The sequence below is a fragment of the Tamandua tetradactyla genome, chromosome 11 (genome assembly GCF_023851605.1).
Source record: "Tamandua tetradactyla isolate mTamTet1 chromosome 11, mTamTet1.pri, whole genome shotgun sequence".
In the NCBI taxonomy this organism is placed as follows: domain Eukaryota; kingdom Metazoa; phylum Chordata; class Mammalia; order Pilosa; family Myrmecophagidae; genus Tamandua; species Tamandua tetradactyla.
Window position 1 is genome coordinate 979,208 of NC_135337.1, and position 15,246 is coordinate 994,453.

The following is a 15,246-nucleotide window of genomic DNA, read 5'->3' on the forward strand; positions in this document are numbered from 1 at the left end:
GCACGTGCAATCACTAGGAACCTGAGATGCCCACCTGACCTCTGTGCGCTGGGGGAACCGGTGTAATGAGTGCTCCGGAGAGGACTGACAACCTTGAAGGTTCTCAGCAGCCTGAGCCTCGCCAAGCTGACGCGTTCCTAAGTGTCTCTGGATCTGCTTGCTTGGAAAGTCACCATAATGGACACATCAGAGAGACGGGCTCTGCTGCGAAGTCACGGACTTACCTGGCCAGGCACATGATCATCCCACAGGTGAGCTCCGCAGCACTGAGGCTGTTCCCATTGGGGGTGCTAGAGAGCCAAGAGAAGAGGGGACACGTCAGTGGGCCCGACCCAGCACTCCCACTCCGGGGCCACGAGAAAGCCTCGCATGCCCGCTGCGGTGTCGCTCCTGCAACATGAGTTTCTCGGTTCTAAGGACAAACTCCCAACTCTGTGCCACTGGCCTGGATCCCCTGATAACCTCCTGCCCTAAATTCCAGGGCTGGAAAGAAACCCGTTTTTCCCTGGCTGCACGTGTCCATGTGGAGGCACTTCCATTAGAGAAGCACGTCTGGTCGCTCCCTCCCCAAACTCCCTTCCCCCCAAAGCACAGGAGGGTTACACAAGATTTGGAGATCCGTGTGGTGAGTCCTTCTCTCTCTCTCTTCCCATTTCAGGATCTACCTGCCCACAGGAAGTGACTGTGCCATGCCATCAGTCCTACTGCCTCGACTGGTGGGCACTAATCACCCCCACACCTACACTGGGCTGCCTAGCCTCACTTTCATTCGTAATAAAGCTGATACTTGCTATTTTGATCTCGCTACTCTTATCACTCAATAAGTTTCGAACTAAGAGAAGCGTCATTGATTTGCCCCCTCACACCCCAACACACACACGACAATGCTGACTCCACCTGTTTTACAGAAAGGAAACTGGAAGGGGGCAGAACGACTTTTCTTTTCTCAAAAATGCACCACACATGTTCACCCATCCTTTTTTCCCTGAAAATGAAGGTTACAAGGAGAAACAAAGTCCAGAGGTCCTGGTGGGGACATAAAAGGATTCTCAGAATCTGTTTTGGATGACCTGGCTTCCCTTTCCCAGCAAACAGGCTATATGGAGAGGTGGGGAGAGGGGCAGGCTCCAAGGCTGGCTGCCTCTGTGTCCGAGGACGGGTCATGGTTTACATTTACACCGCCGGTTACAGACCTCAGTTCAGTGACTGGTCAGTTAGCCCCCACCCAACAAGGGTTTTGGGGGGAAGGGGAAGGGAGAGACCTTGAGGGCAAGGAGGTCCCCAAGGGAAAAGACAAAGCTTGAGGGCAAAGAAATCTGTGGCACAGGATGCCAAAGGGGAGCTGGAAATGCGTGCCCTCCAGCACTGACATGCTGCCATGATCTCTGCTCCTGGGTTTCTGCAAAAACAGCTCTAAATGGGACCCTTTTCCTCTTGGTCTTAGAGTGGTGAAAGAGGTAAGTGAGGGCTTAGCAGAAGGATGCAGGGAAGTGAGAAGAGGAAAAATGTAGAGTCACAGTACAAGCAATGGGTGTGCGCCCAAGCAAGGCAGCGCAACCTGAAGCTGACAGGAACCTGACCACAACGGTACCATGAGGGGCGAGAGAGGAGGGCAAAGCGGCAGTAGGGAATGCAGATACATCTCCTGCCGCACTTCCCGACTCCCAAACCAGGCTGCAGGGGTGCAAACGCTGCACCAGGGCTGGGCTTGGGAAAGGCTTTGAGAACCAAAGAGAAAGTCAACGGCACCAAATCTGGGACCCACTAAGCACTGACCACCTGTCTGAATGCAGGGCCCAGACCGGGTGGCCCCTGGCAGCCCTTTGGACTCTGCCAAGGCTTTCTCTGCAGCGTCTCCTCCTCCGCGCCAACCCCTCAGTCGCCACAACTCACTTCATGACCAGGACCCCCTTCCTGGTGGCAGCCTCCAGGTCCACGTTGTCCACACCGGTGCCAGCCCGGCCCACCACCTGCAGCTTCTTGGCCGCGTTGATGACATCAGCAGTCACTTTGGTCGCAGAGCGGACGATAAGGCCTTCGCAGTCCTGAGGCAGGAGGAGAAACACCTGGTCCCCAAGGTGGGTCTCAGAGACCTCTTACACCTCAGGCTTACTCCTGAGCACGCGGCTCGTTCCCAGGCCCGTGGAGAGTCAGTGCCGTCACCTGTGCTGAGACGCCTCTGCCATTCTCACTACAGGTTGCAGGGACATGCAGACTGGGATCCAAGTGGACCTTCATTTAGAGGTGAGGACACCGTGACTCTAAAATGCCAAGAGCTTTGCCTGGCACACTGGCCCACAACGCCTACTGCTGGGCCAGCTGTCCTGAGGCAGCTCCCCCAGGGTCTGCAGCTCAGGGAGTGCCCAGAACCAGCAGAAGAGCAGCCAACCCGTGATGATGAAGAGTTCCTCTTCATCCCTGAAAACCCCGTAACACCTGCATGCTGCTTTGACCAAGGCAGGAGTTCCCAGATGTGGCTGAGTTTGGCTATCTTCAAGGAAGGAAGGAAGGCCATGTTTTTTGTATACATGTCTCACAGACTTCACCAGTCAAGCTGGGGTTCAAACCCAAGCTCCATCCCTTCCAAGCTACACATTTGAGCTTCAGGCTCCTCCTCAAGTGTGTGAGGAGGATACCAGAAAGGACAGGGACAGCAGCCGGTGCAATAGATGGTCCTGCCCAATAGGCAACACTGTGCTACCGAGGGCAGGGACGGGAGCCCATTATTTGTAGGACTGTATGCCTGGCACATGGAAAGCACTCAACAAATGCTGACTGGCTGATTGAATAAATGAAGTGAACAAGGGACACAACTATTAAGAGAAAAATACCTCCTAAACTAGAGACCAAAGAGAGGGGTGGTGAGGGAGAACAATTAAATGGGGGTATGGCTGTTCGGAGCCCAGGCAATATTCAACTAAAAACATGCATACGTAAAATTTAAGACTATCACAGTCATGGGCTATGCTTTACACCAGGACAGGTTTCCTCAGGCTCATCCAAAATCCTGTGGTGTTTTCGTGGAACAAGGATATTCTTACCCAAACACCAAAGTAAAAATCGTAAAGATATGCGGCAGGTAAAGCAAGTGCATGCTCTGCCCCAAACCCCTCCTCCACCCCCACCCCCAGCTTGGTGAGGAAGCTACAAGGGTCTCAGCAAAAGCCCCAAGCTGGGAATCAGGAGGCTAGGCTTCTAGTCTGCAGGTCTGACGATGACAAGTTGGGTCACGGTGGCAAGTCTGGTCACTCTTTACACCTCTGTGTCCATCTGTAAAATAAGCAGGTTGGAGCAGACGGTCCCACAGGTTACCCGTCCCAGGTCTGATAAGGTACCTGTGAGCGTCTCTCCTCACCATCCCAGTGGCGCTCTCAGCCAGATCCCTTAAGAACCTTCTCTCTCCCCTCCCATCACAAGGATTCTGAGATGGAGACAGGCTCCTAGGAGGGCTCACGCTATGTTTATTGTGCAAGCCTGGAGCCTAGGGACAATTTTGCACAGATAGGATTAGAAGTAGAGAGTGTCCACCACTAAGAAAGCGAGAACTATTTTTCTCCAATGAGAGGAGAAGAGGAATGAAGTGTATGCTGTACTACAGAATATTTAGGTCTTGAGAGTTTCTAACCCTGGAATGATTGTTCAAGAGACATTGCGGTATTATCTCTCAGGAGGTGTCTAGAAGCAGGTTTCATCTGTCCTCACTGGTTGGGAACCAGGCGTCACTGCAGAGACCTAGATACAGGACCCCTCATGGACACTCTAAGCCCTCTGAGGTCGGCAGTTCAGAAACAAAACTTCAGAAACATTCAAAGGAATGTCATGAACACCTGATCTAACCCTGTTTCACAGGCTAGAAACTAAAACCCCCCAAAAGCTAAGGCCACCTATTCCCTCCAACTTTTCTTTTCTTCCATTGATTGGGTGCTTATATGTATGGATCTGGTATTATACTAGACTCTATCAACATAAACAATAGAAATTTAGAAAAATTAGAGCAGAGGTAAATGAAACAGACCAGAAAAAAGAACAGAGTATAAATGAAAGCAAAAGTTGTTTCTTCAAAAAAAAAAAAAAAAAAAATCAATAAAACTGATGAACCTTTAGCTAAATGGACAAAGAAAAAAGAAAGGATGCAATTAACTAAAATCAGAAACGAATGGGGTAAATTACTACCAACCCCATAGAAATAAAGGAATATAAGATGAAATTGTGAACACTGATACACCAAAAATTAGATAACCTAAATGAAACACAAACTATCAACAGTGACTCAAGAAGAAACAGAAGAACTCAACAAACCAATAATTAGTAAGGAGATTGATTCTATAATCAAAAATCTCCCTACAAGAAAAACCCAGAACCAGATGGCTTAACAGGGGAATTTTACCACACATTCAAAGAAAAATTAACACTGATCTTGCTCAAACTCTTCTAAAAAACTGAAAAGGAGGTAATACTCCCTAACCCATTCTACAAAGCCCAAATTACCCTTATACCAAAGCCACATAAATTCCATAAAAAAGAAAATTATAGACAAAATCTCTTATGAATATAGATACAAAAATCCTCAACAAGACACTAGCAAATGGACTCTAACAGCATGTGGAAAGAATTATAGAGCACGATCAGGTGGTGTTTACCCCAGGTATAGTAAGGCCGGTTCAACACATAAAAGTCAATGTAATGCACCACACTGACAGAAAAGAGGGGGAAACACAATCACCGCAATCGATGGAGAAGAGGCATTTGACAAAATCCAGCACCTCTTCTGGAAAACAACATTTAGGAAGCTAGGAACAGCCTGATAAAATGCATGTACGGAAACCTCACCATCGTCCTTCCTGGTGAAAGATGAAAAGTTTTCCCTCTAGGATCAGGGACAACACAAGGATTTCCGCTGTCCCCACCACTGTCATTCAACATTGCCCTGGAAGTTCTGTCCACAGCAATTAGGCAAGAAAAAAGAAATAAAAGGGATCCAAATAAGATCCTCCCTATTCACAGATGACACAATCCTACATAAAGAAAATCCAAAAAACCCCACACGAATGCTACTGGAGCTAATAAATGAATCAGCAATGTGGTTAACTACAAAATCAATACACAAGAATCAGTGGTGTTTCTATAGAGGAGCAATAAACAATTTGAAAAGGAAACCAAAAAACAATTTCATTTTCAACAGCAACTAAAAGAATAAAGTATCTACAAATTTAACCAAAGATATAAAGGAATTCTAGGCAGAAAACTATGAAACATTGCTGAATGAAATGAACAGTACATAAACAAATGAAAAGATAGTCTGTGCCCATGCATTAAAATACCTAAAGATAACAATATTACTTGAGCAATTTACAGATTTACCATAATCCCAATCAAAATTTCAACAGCCTTCTGCACAGAAATGGAAAAGCTAATCATCAAATACATATGGAAGAGCAAGGGACCCTACAGCCAAAACCACCTTGAAAATTAAGGACAAATTTGGAGGACTCACATCTCCTGATTTCAAGATTTATTACAAACCTGGGTGGTGCACTGGTGGTTCAGTGGCAGAATTCTTGCCTGCTGTGCCAGAGACCCAGGTTTGTTTACTGGAGCCTGCCATGTAATAAAAATAATAATAATAAAAAATTTTTAAAAATTTATTAAAAATCTACAGTAAGCAAAATTGGGTACTGGCACCAGACCAAGTCATATAGACCAATGAAATATAATTGAGAATTCAAAAGCAGATCCAAACTATAGCTAACTGATCTTTTAGTTGTTTTTTAAAACCTTTTTTATTGTATAATATATACAAAGCAAAAGAAGAAAAAAGCAAATAATTTTCAAAGCACACTTCAACAAGTGTTTATAGAACAGATCGATTTTTGACAACAGTGCTAAATCCACTCAACAGGGGAAGCATTCGCTCTTCCACAAATGAGGCTGAGAAAACTGGGTACTCACATGCGAAAGAATGAAAGTGAACCCCTACCTCACACCAATTTGCAAAATTCACTCAAAACAGATCAACTACCTAAACATAAGAGCTAAAACTTAAGAACACCTAGAAAACATGGGGGCATTTAATCAGAGAATGAATTCTTAGCTTTTATACCAAAAGCACAAGAAACAAAAGCAAAAATATATGAACAGGATTTCATCAAAATTTAAAACTTTTGAGTACCAAAGGACATTATATAAAACGGGAGAAAACATTTGGAAGTCATATATCTGATAAATGCTTAATGTTCAGAATACGCAAACTGTTATAACTTAACAACAACAAAAACAAAACAACCCAATTAAAAATGGGCAAAGCACTTGAATAGTTCTCCAAAGATATGCAAATGACCAAAAAAAGCACACATAAAGCTGTTCAATATCATTAGTCTTCAGGAAAATGCAAATCAAAACCACAATGAGATACTGCCTCATTCCCACTAGAATGGCTGTCAGTTTTTAAAAACGGAAAGTGTCCAGCGCTGGCAAGGACGTGAAGAAATAGGGACTTGAGCATATTGCTGGTGGAGACGCAAAATGGTAGTTGCTTTGGAAAACACTTTAAGTTCCTCGGAAAGTTAAACATGAACTACCATGTAACCTGAGAACCCCACTTCTAGGTATATACCCCCCAAAACTGAAATCAGGAACTCAAACGTGTTTGTACACCAGTGTTCACAGCAGCATTATTTGCAGTAGATGGAAGCAGCTCAAGTGTTCAGACAAATAGATAAACAAAACGTGGTATAGACACACAACGGAATATTATGCAGCCCTAAAAAGGAATGAAGTTCTGATACATGTAACATGGTCGAGCCTTAAGACATCTTATAGAGCGCTGTAAGTCAGACACAAATGGACAGATATTGCTATATTCTACTTACATGAAATAGCTAGAACATGCAAATTCATAGGCAGAAAGTGAAGTGAAGGTTACCAGGGGCCAGGCAGGGTGGGAAGGGGTCGGGGAATGAGGACTTAATGCATAAAGGGTGCAGGGCTTCTGTTTGAGGTGATGGGAAGTTTCTGGTAATGGAAGCTGGTGAGGGTAGCACAACGTTGCACATGACTGATCCCACCGAACGGTCTGCCTGGGAGTGGCTGAGATGGGAAATTTTATGTTGTATTTACAGTTCCACAGTCAGGAGAGAGGGAGAAAGACAAGACAATTAAATGGCAATACATGATCCTGGAATGGATCTTATAACGGTAAGAGAAAATTACCAAAAAAGGCATTATTGGGTCATATGAAAAAATTAGAATATATAATGTAAGTTCAATGTTAAATTTCTTGAACTTGGTAGCTATTCTTGAGGTGGCTTATGAAAGTGAATGTCCTTGTTCTTTGGAAACAGACATGGAAGTATTCAGTGTTCAAAGAGTATGGTATGTAGAACCTACTCTCAAAGATTTAGAAAATACATTGGTAAATAGACCTCCAATAGATGGATGGAAGAGAGATGAATAGAATGGTAGCGAATGACACAGCATATGTGGCAAATGTTAAAAGCTGGTGGATCTAGGTTTTGGGGTGAGGGGTACATCAGAACTGTATGGATTTTGTATTATTTTTGCAATGGTATTGTAAGTTTAAAATTATTTCTAAATTTTAAAAAGTCTAAAAAAAAAAAAAAAGCTAAGGCCAGAGCCAAGGCCACAGTCAGAAACCTTGGAGGGATTTATGAGCAAAATAGTTACTGATTTTTAAGCAATTACTTTGTGCTAGACACTGTGCTTCACAGCAATTCTAAAAGACAGATATTATTATCCCCAGGTTACAGACAAGGAAACAAAGAATCTAGGCAACTTCTGAAGTCACAAGCTAGAATGTGGCAGAAGATGGAATTGAATCCAAATTAGCACCAAAGTCCTAGCACTCAACCATCTCCCAAATACAGTTTAAAGAGACTAATGCCACCAAATTGCTTCTCCAAGCAGGCGTCTGGCATCTAATGGAACCCCTTACTTTCTGGGGTCTGCCTGTTTGGGGAGAGCAGAAACACTCGAGAGCACAGATGCCTCTGGAAATGGAATAGCAAAAGTTGTCTCTGGGGTACAGGCTGGCACCCGGTTGACACTCAACAAAACTTCTCCACTGACAAATTTAATCCAGTGATTTGACAGGCCTGTGGAAAGCCTCCCCACCCTCTTGCCCCAAATAATTAGAACACGCCCCATGCCTGAAAATCCACCAACATAAGGCCCCTGTTTTACTTCAGAGTTTTAAAGTCCACATGGATTTAAAAATATCAGCATTAGATATTTAAAAATATCAGCACTGAAAGTCTCCCTGGCGGCGTGGGAGAGGACTGCCAGGAATGAGTCCAGCCCGGGCACTGTGGGATCAACAATCCCGTCCTGACCAAAAAAGTGTAGCTAATAAAGTATCAGTGGCAGAGAGAGTTCAAATAGAGTCGAGAGGCTACTCTGGCGGTTTCTCTTACCCAAGTTTCAGGTAGACCTTGCTACCTGTCATAACCTGCCAACCCCAACCAGGACCATTCCAGCCAATCCTAAAGAACACCTAGGGCAATATGCAAGATCCCACAAGGAAAAAAAAAATTCCACAAGGGTTTCAGGCACTAGAGTAACTTTCTAGAAACCTACTATCTCCAGATAGGTCCCTGTCCAGATAAGTCCTGAAACTAGAGGGCCCAGCCTCTCCAGAACATCAGATAGTTCCATCTCCCTACCCCAGATTAGTGACAGACCCTTCCACCATGAAAAAGTTAGAATGGCCATAGTCCAAATACCCGTAAAGAGTGGGAGAAAGATCAAAAGTGATGGTGAAGTTATACAGAGAAGGTAAAGTTTAATAAACAAGTATGATTGATGAATCATTATGTTGATTTTTTTTAGTATCCAGTATCTTAGAGCAGCTAGGAGTAAAAATCTAAAATTGTGGAATTGCAACCCATGTCAAACTCTGAAATCTGTACTACAACTAACTGTTGTGCTGTGCTTTGAAATTTATTACTTTTTTGTATATATGTTATTTTTCACAAAAAGGAAAAAAAAATGATGGTAAAAAAATATACATTCCTTCTAGCCTCTAATGTTCTGGAGCAGCTAGAAGGAAAAATCTGAGATGATGGTATGTAGCCCATGACAAACTCTGGGATCTGTCCTGTAACTACTTCTTGACAAGTGCTTTGAAAACTACTGCTTTTTTCCTTCTTTGCTTTGTATTATGTTATACAATAAAAAAAAGTTAAAAAAAATCAGTATTTGAATACAGGGGGATATTTTTATGATCTTGGATCATAAGCCTTTCATAAGCAATAGACAAATCCCAGAAACCACAAAAGTTTGACAAATTTGGTTAACATTCAAAACTTAAGCTTCTATAGAGGAAAAGATACTGTAACAAGGGAAGTGACAGGCTTGATATAGGGAGAAAAGTCCTTGTAACATAACAGAACAAGGATTTCTATTTGAAAAATATCAAGACTTTCTAAACCAATCTTTTTAAAAGAATTCAATAAAATATGTAAATATATAAACAAACGATTCACGGAACTACAAAGAGGCTAATAATTTATAAAAAGACTCAACATAAAAAAGACAACATACATATCAAAGAAGTGTAAACTTTTGAATGTGACATTATCAAACATTATACTGGCAGAAAGAAAACTGATTCACTGTTGCTGAGCACAGGGAAATAGTGTAAATTGCACAACCTTTCGGCTGGGCAATTTAGCAGTACGTAGCACATTTTTTAACGTGCATTTCTTTACAACCAGCAGTGGCACCTTGGATGAATGGTACATGCTGAAGAAATAAAATCTCCTTTGAAGGGTCAGCCCAGGACAAAGGGCCATAGATCAGCTGACGAGAAGAAAGCACAGGCCAGGGGCCATGCAGAGTTGTCATCTTATCACTGAGCCTCGCTCCTGTTTAGTTTCTGGGGCCCACATCTCCAGTCCAGGATTGCCCGGATGCCCTACTTTCCCAATCATTCCCCGGCTGGACCCTAAGAGCTGGGCCAAGCCTACTTCAAAGCTTGGGAATCTGCTGTCCACAGCAAAGACTGGCTGAAGCCAGCAAACATCACAGTGTCGGTTCAGCACTTGCCTGTTCTGAGCAGCCTGGCTTTGGAGACACCCACTCACCATCCCTGGCCCACACTAGAACTGCACAGCCCACCCTGATCAGGACTACCTGGCTTTCAAGGCCTCTCAAAAACCTGTTAAAACCCTCTATCCAGTCATACACTCAACACATAATATTTGAGTGTCTCTGTGCTCAATAGCTCCCTCTGATCCTTCAAACCCACCCTGGCAGCTCCAGGCTGCCATCCCCACTCCTTCACTCAGACAAAAGCTGATCCTTTGCAAATGCCCACACCCGATGTGAAGTTTGCTATGATTCCAACTTTCTTTTCCAGCGTCCCAAGACCCTCTACTCCTCAACACTCTCTGAACAAAATACACGGCCGGACACTGCATTTTTCGTGACCGTTTCTATGAGTGAGCTTCCACGCATGAATGCTGTGGCTGGGACGGAGCTCCCTCCATGAGGCTGAGCTCCCCCTCCCCTCAGCTGCCTTTAATCGGAAAACAGCAAGCCGCTGTTCCGCAGATTGGGGTGGTTCCTAAACTATGCAGACTCAGCAGTAGAAGAAACCCATTCCTGCTCCTCAAGTTCTCACATGCTCCCTTCCCCAAGGAGGGCAGGCTTAGACCTGGGGTAATTCTAACCCTGGCTCGGGCCACTGATTCTATTAAATCATAGAGGAAGTCAGTGAAACTCTCTTGGCCGTGCTTGCCAGCTGTGGAGAACGCAGGCATGTCCTATTTTGCACACGTGTGATCCTGATTAACTGCTGCGGATTTACCTTTTGTAAAGTAAACGTTAGTGCAGGCTGGGAACGTGCCATTTAAAAGTGCCTTTCAAAAGATGGATTCTTGCATGGAAATTTACTACCTTCATCTTTCCTGAAATTCTAAGATAAAGTTAACAATGTGCTTCAAAAAGTTAAATGCATCACCTGTGATTAATTAAGTGGATTTTATCCAGCTTTGCTATTTAATGAAGCAGAAGAAAATATCGCATGTAGTAAGGATAAACATTATTTCAGGGAACTTTAGTGTGTGGGTGTGCGTATATAAATATATCTGAGAATCTATATGTATGTTTGTACTGCGTTATGATGTAGGATGAATTTCTCATGGCGGGTCATGGTCAAAGCTTAAAAGCTACTGAAATATAATGAGATTATTTTAAACATGTTTTCCTAAATAATAGGTTTATTTAAGATGCAGCACCTACTGATAGAAACGGGGTAAGCAGTCTACTTTGTTGTGTTTCAAACAAGATACTAAATCAGTGTTTTCCAAATTTTTCAACTGAGACCCACAGTAAGACATCCATTTTGTAAGCTGCATTTTTATACTCACATATAATGGAAATAAATTTCATAAAACAACACTCTGCCTTACTAGCATTCTTCAAACGCTGGTCAGAATCCATTAATGAGCTGTGGCTTGCTGAAGCTTGAAAAGCGCCATTCTGGAGGAATGATTATATTTCCTAAACACGGAGCACAGAATGAGCAAACTGCCTACCCAGAATACAAACGAGTGAGAACTGGCACCAATCCCAGTCCTAGCAATAGTGCTAATGATTCCTTCAGTATTCAAAAAAAACAATGCCAACAAGGAGGGGCAGGAGGCAGTATCCCAGATGCCTCTCCACGCAGAGCAAAGCATAATGTGGAAATAAGGGCCCTTCAGTGGACTAAGAGAAGTTTAACCAAATGCTCTCAAAGGTACACATGAAAGCTGCTCTCCCAAAGGGCACACTAGTGCCCAGAAGTCACTGCAGGCAACAACCCACTCCCAGCCCCCTCCTGCCAAGAGTCTGTAAGGCTTTTAAACCATTCTGCAAGTTTTGGCTCCAGATTTCCAGGACTCACCCCATGGACTACCCCCCAACTACAGTGAGACCACCCAATCTTGTGTTCAATTCTGTCCTCCCTGCCCCCCATCCCTCCCCTGGAAGTATAAGATTTCAAACTTCCATCAGAAAGCTGGAGGCTACCCACAGCAAGGCTCAGTCCTGGAGCCACTGCCTGCCACGCCAGCCCACGATGGTCACCCGCTTCTCTACTTTCCAAGCAGGCCAAGGCTAGGCTGCTGTACCGCCTCATGTAGCCTTTAAGTGCAATGTCCATTGTGTCACAAGGGGTAGCGGCGCTCCCTAACAGCGCGCTGTTTGTAGAAAGGGACCCGTCAGAATCTTACTGCGGATCCAGGCCTGGAGTTGGATACCTGATGCAGCCCCATAGGCTGGGGGCAGGGGCATTCCAGGGGGCAACACAGCAGCAGGTGCCAGAGCAAGCAGGAAGGGCACAGGCAATTTGGAGGACCACGCGGTTGGAAGGCAAAGAAAGCATCAGCTGTTACCTCGGCGGTTTCTTTGAAGGGGTCCTGGGAGGAAAGGATGGCAGAGGGGGTGCACGAGTGCGGAAGCTGGTAGGCAGCAGGAGGGGAATACCCGGGAGGGCACGGGGTGCGGGGCAGCGGAAAGAGGCGCAGGAACTGCGGTGCAAACGTTCGCAAAACAAATGCCCTAAATTGGGCCAAGGCCGCCCAATCTCGCAGGAGCTTTTCAAACAAGGGAGATAAAGATTTGAAGATAAAGCTAATTAGGCATCACAACAAAAAGAAGATAAGTTGCCGAGAAAGAGTTGCTCGGAGAAAAAAATCCATGCCTGGGGGCGTGTGGGGTCACATTCCAAGTCGGGCACGGCGGGTCCCGACCGCCAGCGAGGTGGGGGGGTCAGGAGGAGTCCCCGTGGCCCGGACCGCCTCGTGGGCGCCCCCCCTTTCCTCTGGGCGTCCTGGGGCGGCCGAGGGGGCGGTGAAAGCCGGCCGCAGTCTTGCATCAGACGAAAGGCGGGTGCAGCGTTTGCTGCTCCAGCGAGGCCGCCTTCCCTGCGGAGCTCCCACGGCAGCCACGCGTCAGGCTGGGGCGCCGCCAGCGCTCCCCGGGCCGCCCAGCGAAAGTTCTGGGCTTCCGTGGGGCGAGCCAAGCCCCGATCCCGGGGGGAGCGCGTCGGGGCCCGGGCGGGGGGGTGGGGGAGGAGGCGGCGCGCGGGTATCCGGGGCCAGCGCTTCTCGTTGCTGCGGGAGGCGCGCACGTGGGACGCGCTGCTGAAAACTGCACAAGTTTGCATCCCGCCGCCCGCCGCCGGCCAGCCTCTGGAGGCCCCCGACTGACTGAGTCGGGGCGAGGGGTGGTGGTAAGGGACCCTGGGGCGGGGGTGAGGATGGTGGGGGGGGGGCGCTACCGCCGGTCCTCGGCGGAGGGTGCCCGGAGCGCGCGCCTTTCTGCCACCCGCCTGACCTGCAGCTCGGCTATCAGCTCCTCCTGGCTCAGGTTCTGCTTCTCCACCACCAGCAGCCCCCCCTCCTGCAGGATCTTCCGGCAGCAGGGATCCAGGCTGTCGCTGATGAGCACCTTCCGTACGTTTGCAAAGGCCATGGCTGGGGCTGATCTCGGAAGCCGCTGCTCCCTGCGCGCGGGACCTCAAACCCAGAAACACCGCTCCACCTGGGGGCCGGCGCCGCTCGAAAAGCTGCTCGGGCTCCCGGGGCCCCTTTATCCCCTTTCTGCTCCTACCATCTCCTTTTGATTGGGCGGAAATGTTCAAACTCGCCCTGACTCCGCCTCCCGCCCGCTGCTCGGAGCCTCCCAGCAACCCGCCTGCTGCATTGTTCTCCCACCGCGGATTTCTCGGCCGCGCTCGAAGCTCTTCCCAAAACACAATTTACCCTTATTTATAGCCTCGTTCTGATCCTGAGAGAAGAACTTTACTTCTTCCCCCTTTAGGACTCGTTCATGAATTCCTGCGCGCGTATGCGCAGACTTATCGTGGGCAAGGTTCTGTGCTGAGTCCAGGAGGAGGCTGGAGTGTCAGAAAGACGAAGCCCCTTTTCTTGGGCAGCTTAATACCGAAGGGCACCAAGCACGCATTCACGGCAGGTTACACAGTAAAAAAGTAATGCGGAACTGTTCCTGAGACCTCTCAGATCAGCAAGTTTCTAATTTCAAATGAACGGTACAGTGAGAATTATGAGTTTAAAAGACATCAAGGACTTTAAATCAGAATTTTTGGTTCACCTTTTATTTTCTCTTCTTCCTCCACTTACCCCTCTGATTATGAAAAAGAGGGAAAGGAAAATGAGATGTCAGCCTGGCCTCGTTTATGTACTGACCAAGGCGGCACTTCCTAGGACTTTGTTTAAACCCCACAACCACAGTGTTCTTGGGGTTTTTTTTTAAGGTTGCCCAGGACCAAGCAGAATCAGGAAGGCTCAGCAGCTTGATTTGAATTCAGCTCTATAGACAGTGTAGTTAGCAATTGCGTGCCCTTGTTCTATACCATTCACAAAACTGAACTTCAAGACCCTTATGCTATAAAACTGCAGTATTAATCCTATGGAGTTAGCATTTTTGCACGGATAATTCCTAGATAATGGGTTCCATATCAGATTTTAGACCAAATGCTCCCCGTGGGAAAGTATTTTGTCTATCCTGTTGATTTGTTGAGAAATTTTGTTGTTCACACTTTCTAGCACTCCAGTGTATTCTCTCCTTTTCTCGTTTTCTCCGGAACTGCCCAACAGCCCTAGGAGCTCTTCCCTCCAGGGTAACTTTCTTTCATGCCTACAGAATCCCCTATGCCCATTTCAGTGCAGAATCTAAACCCTGCTGTCTCTTAAAGTACAATCCCACCCCTTTCCACCAAGTCAAACCTCTTTACTACTATCTAACAACCCTGCACACAGAGACCCTCTATTATCTATGCCCCACCTACTTTTAAAACGAACTTAAGTTGTTCAGTGAGAGGCGCTTCTGAACCTATTAAGCGAAGAGTTAACAGACAAGAGTCAAACAATTTCCACATTGAAAGGAGAGGGGGAGGGGTCATAATTTTTACTATAAAAAATCAGAAATGGTCCCTCCCTTTTTTTAAATTCCTAGGCACTGTCTTCCTTATCTCCCAGTGCCTTGTATAATATGCATTTGTACATTGTCTTGTCCCCTCCCACTCTCATTTCCTTAAGATCAGACATAGCTTTAAATATGTTCCCACTCGGTCAGTGCCTAGTAACAGGCTCAGGAGAGTTTCATTCAAAAACTGATCTTTAGGCGGAGACCCAGTTCGATTCCTGGTGCCTGCCCATGCCCCTCCACCCCCAAAGAAAGTTAGTTTTTGACCACCTACTATATGCCAGGCATTGTAGTTTG

The 15,246-nt window shown here is 46.1% G+C and overlaps 1 protein-coding gene across 1 annotated transcript in view; it reads right to left on the minus strand.

Annotated features, from left to right (window-relative positions):
* The window catches only part of PHGDH (phosphoglycerate dehydrogenase), a 37,149-nt gene extending 23,508 nt beyond the window's left edge, over positions 1-13,641 (minus strand). The window contains exons 1-3 of the mRNA XM_077119725.1: positions 13,339-13,641; positions 1,894-2,045; positions 225-290 (exon numbers count right to left, since the gene is read on the minus strand). Coding sequence (XP_076975840.1) covers positions 225-290; positions 1,894-2,045; positions 13,339-13,476 — 356 coding nt within the window. The 5' untranslated portion in view covers positions 13,477-13,641. The remainder of the gene's footprint in view (positions 1-224; positions 291-1,893; positions 2,046-13,338) is intronic.
* Between the last annotated feature and the right edge of the window lie 1,605 nt (positions 13,642-15,246).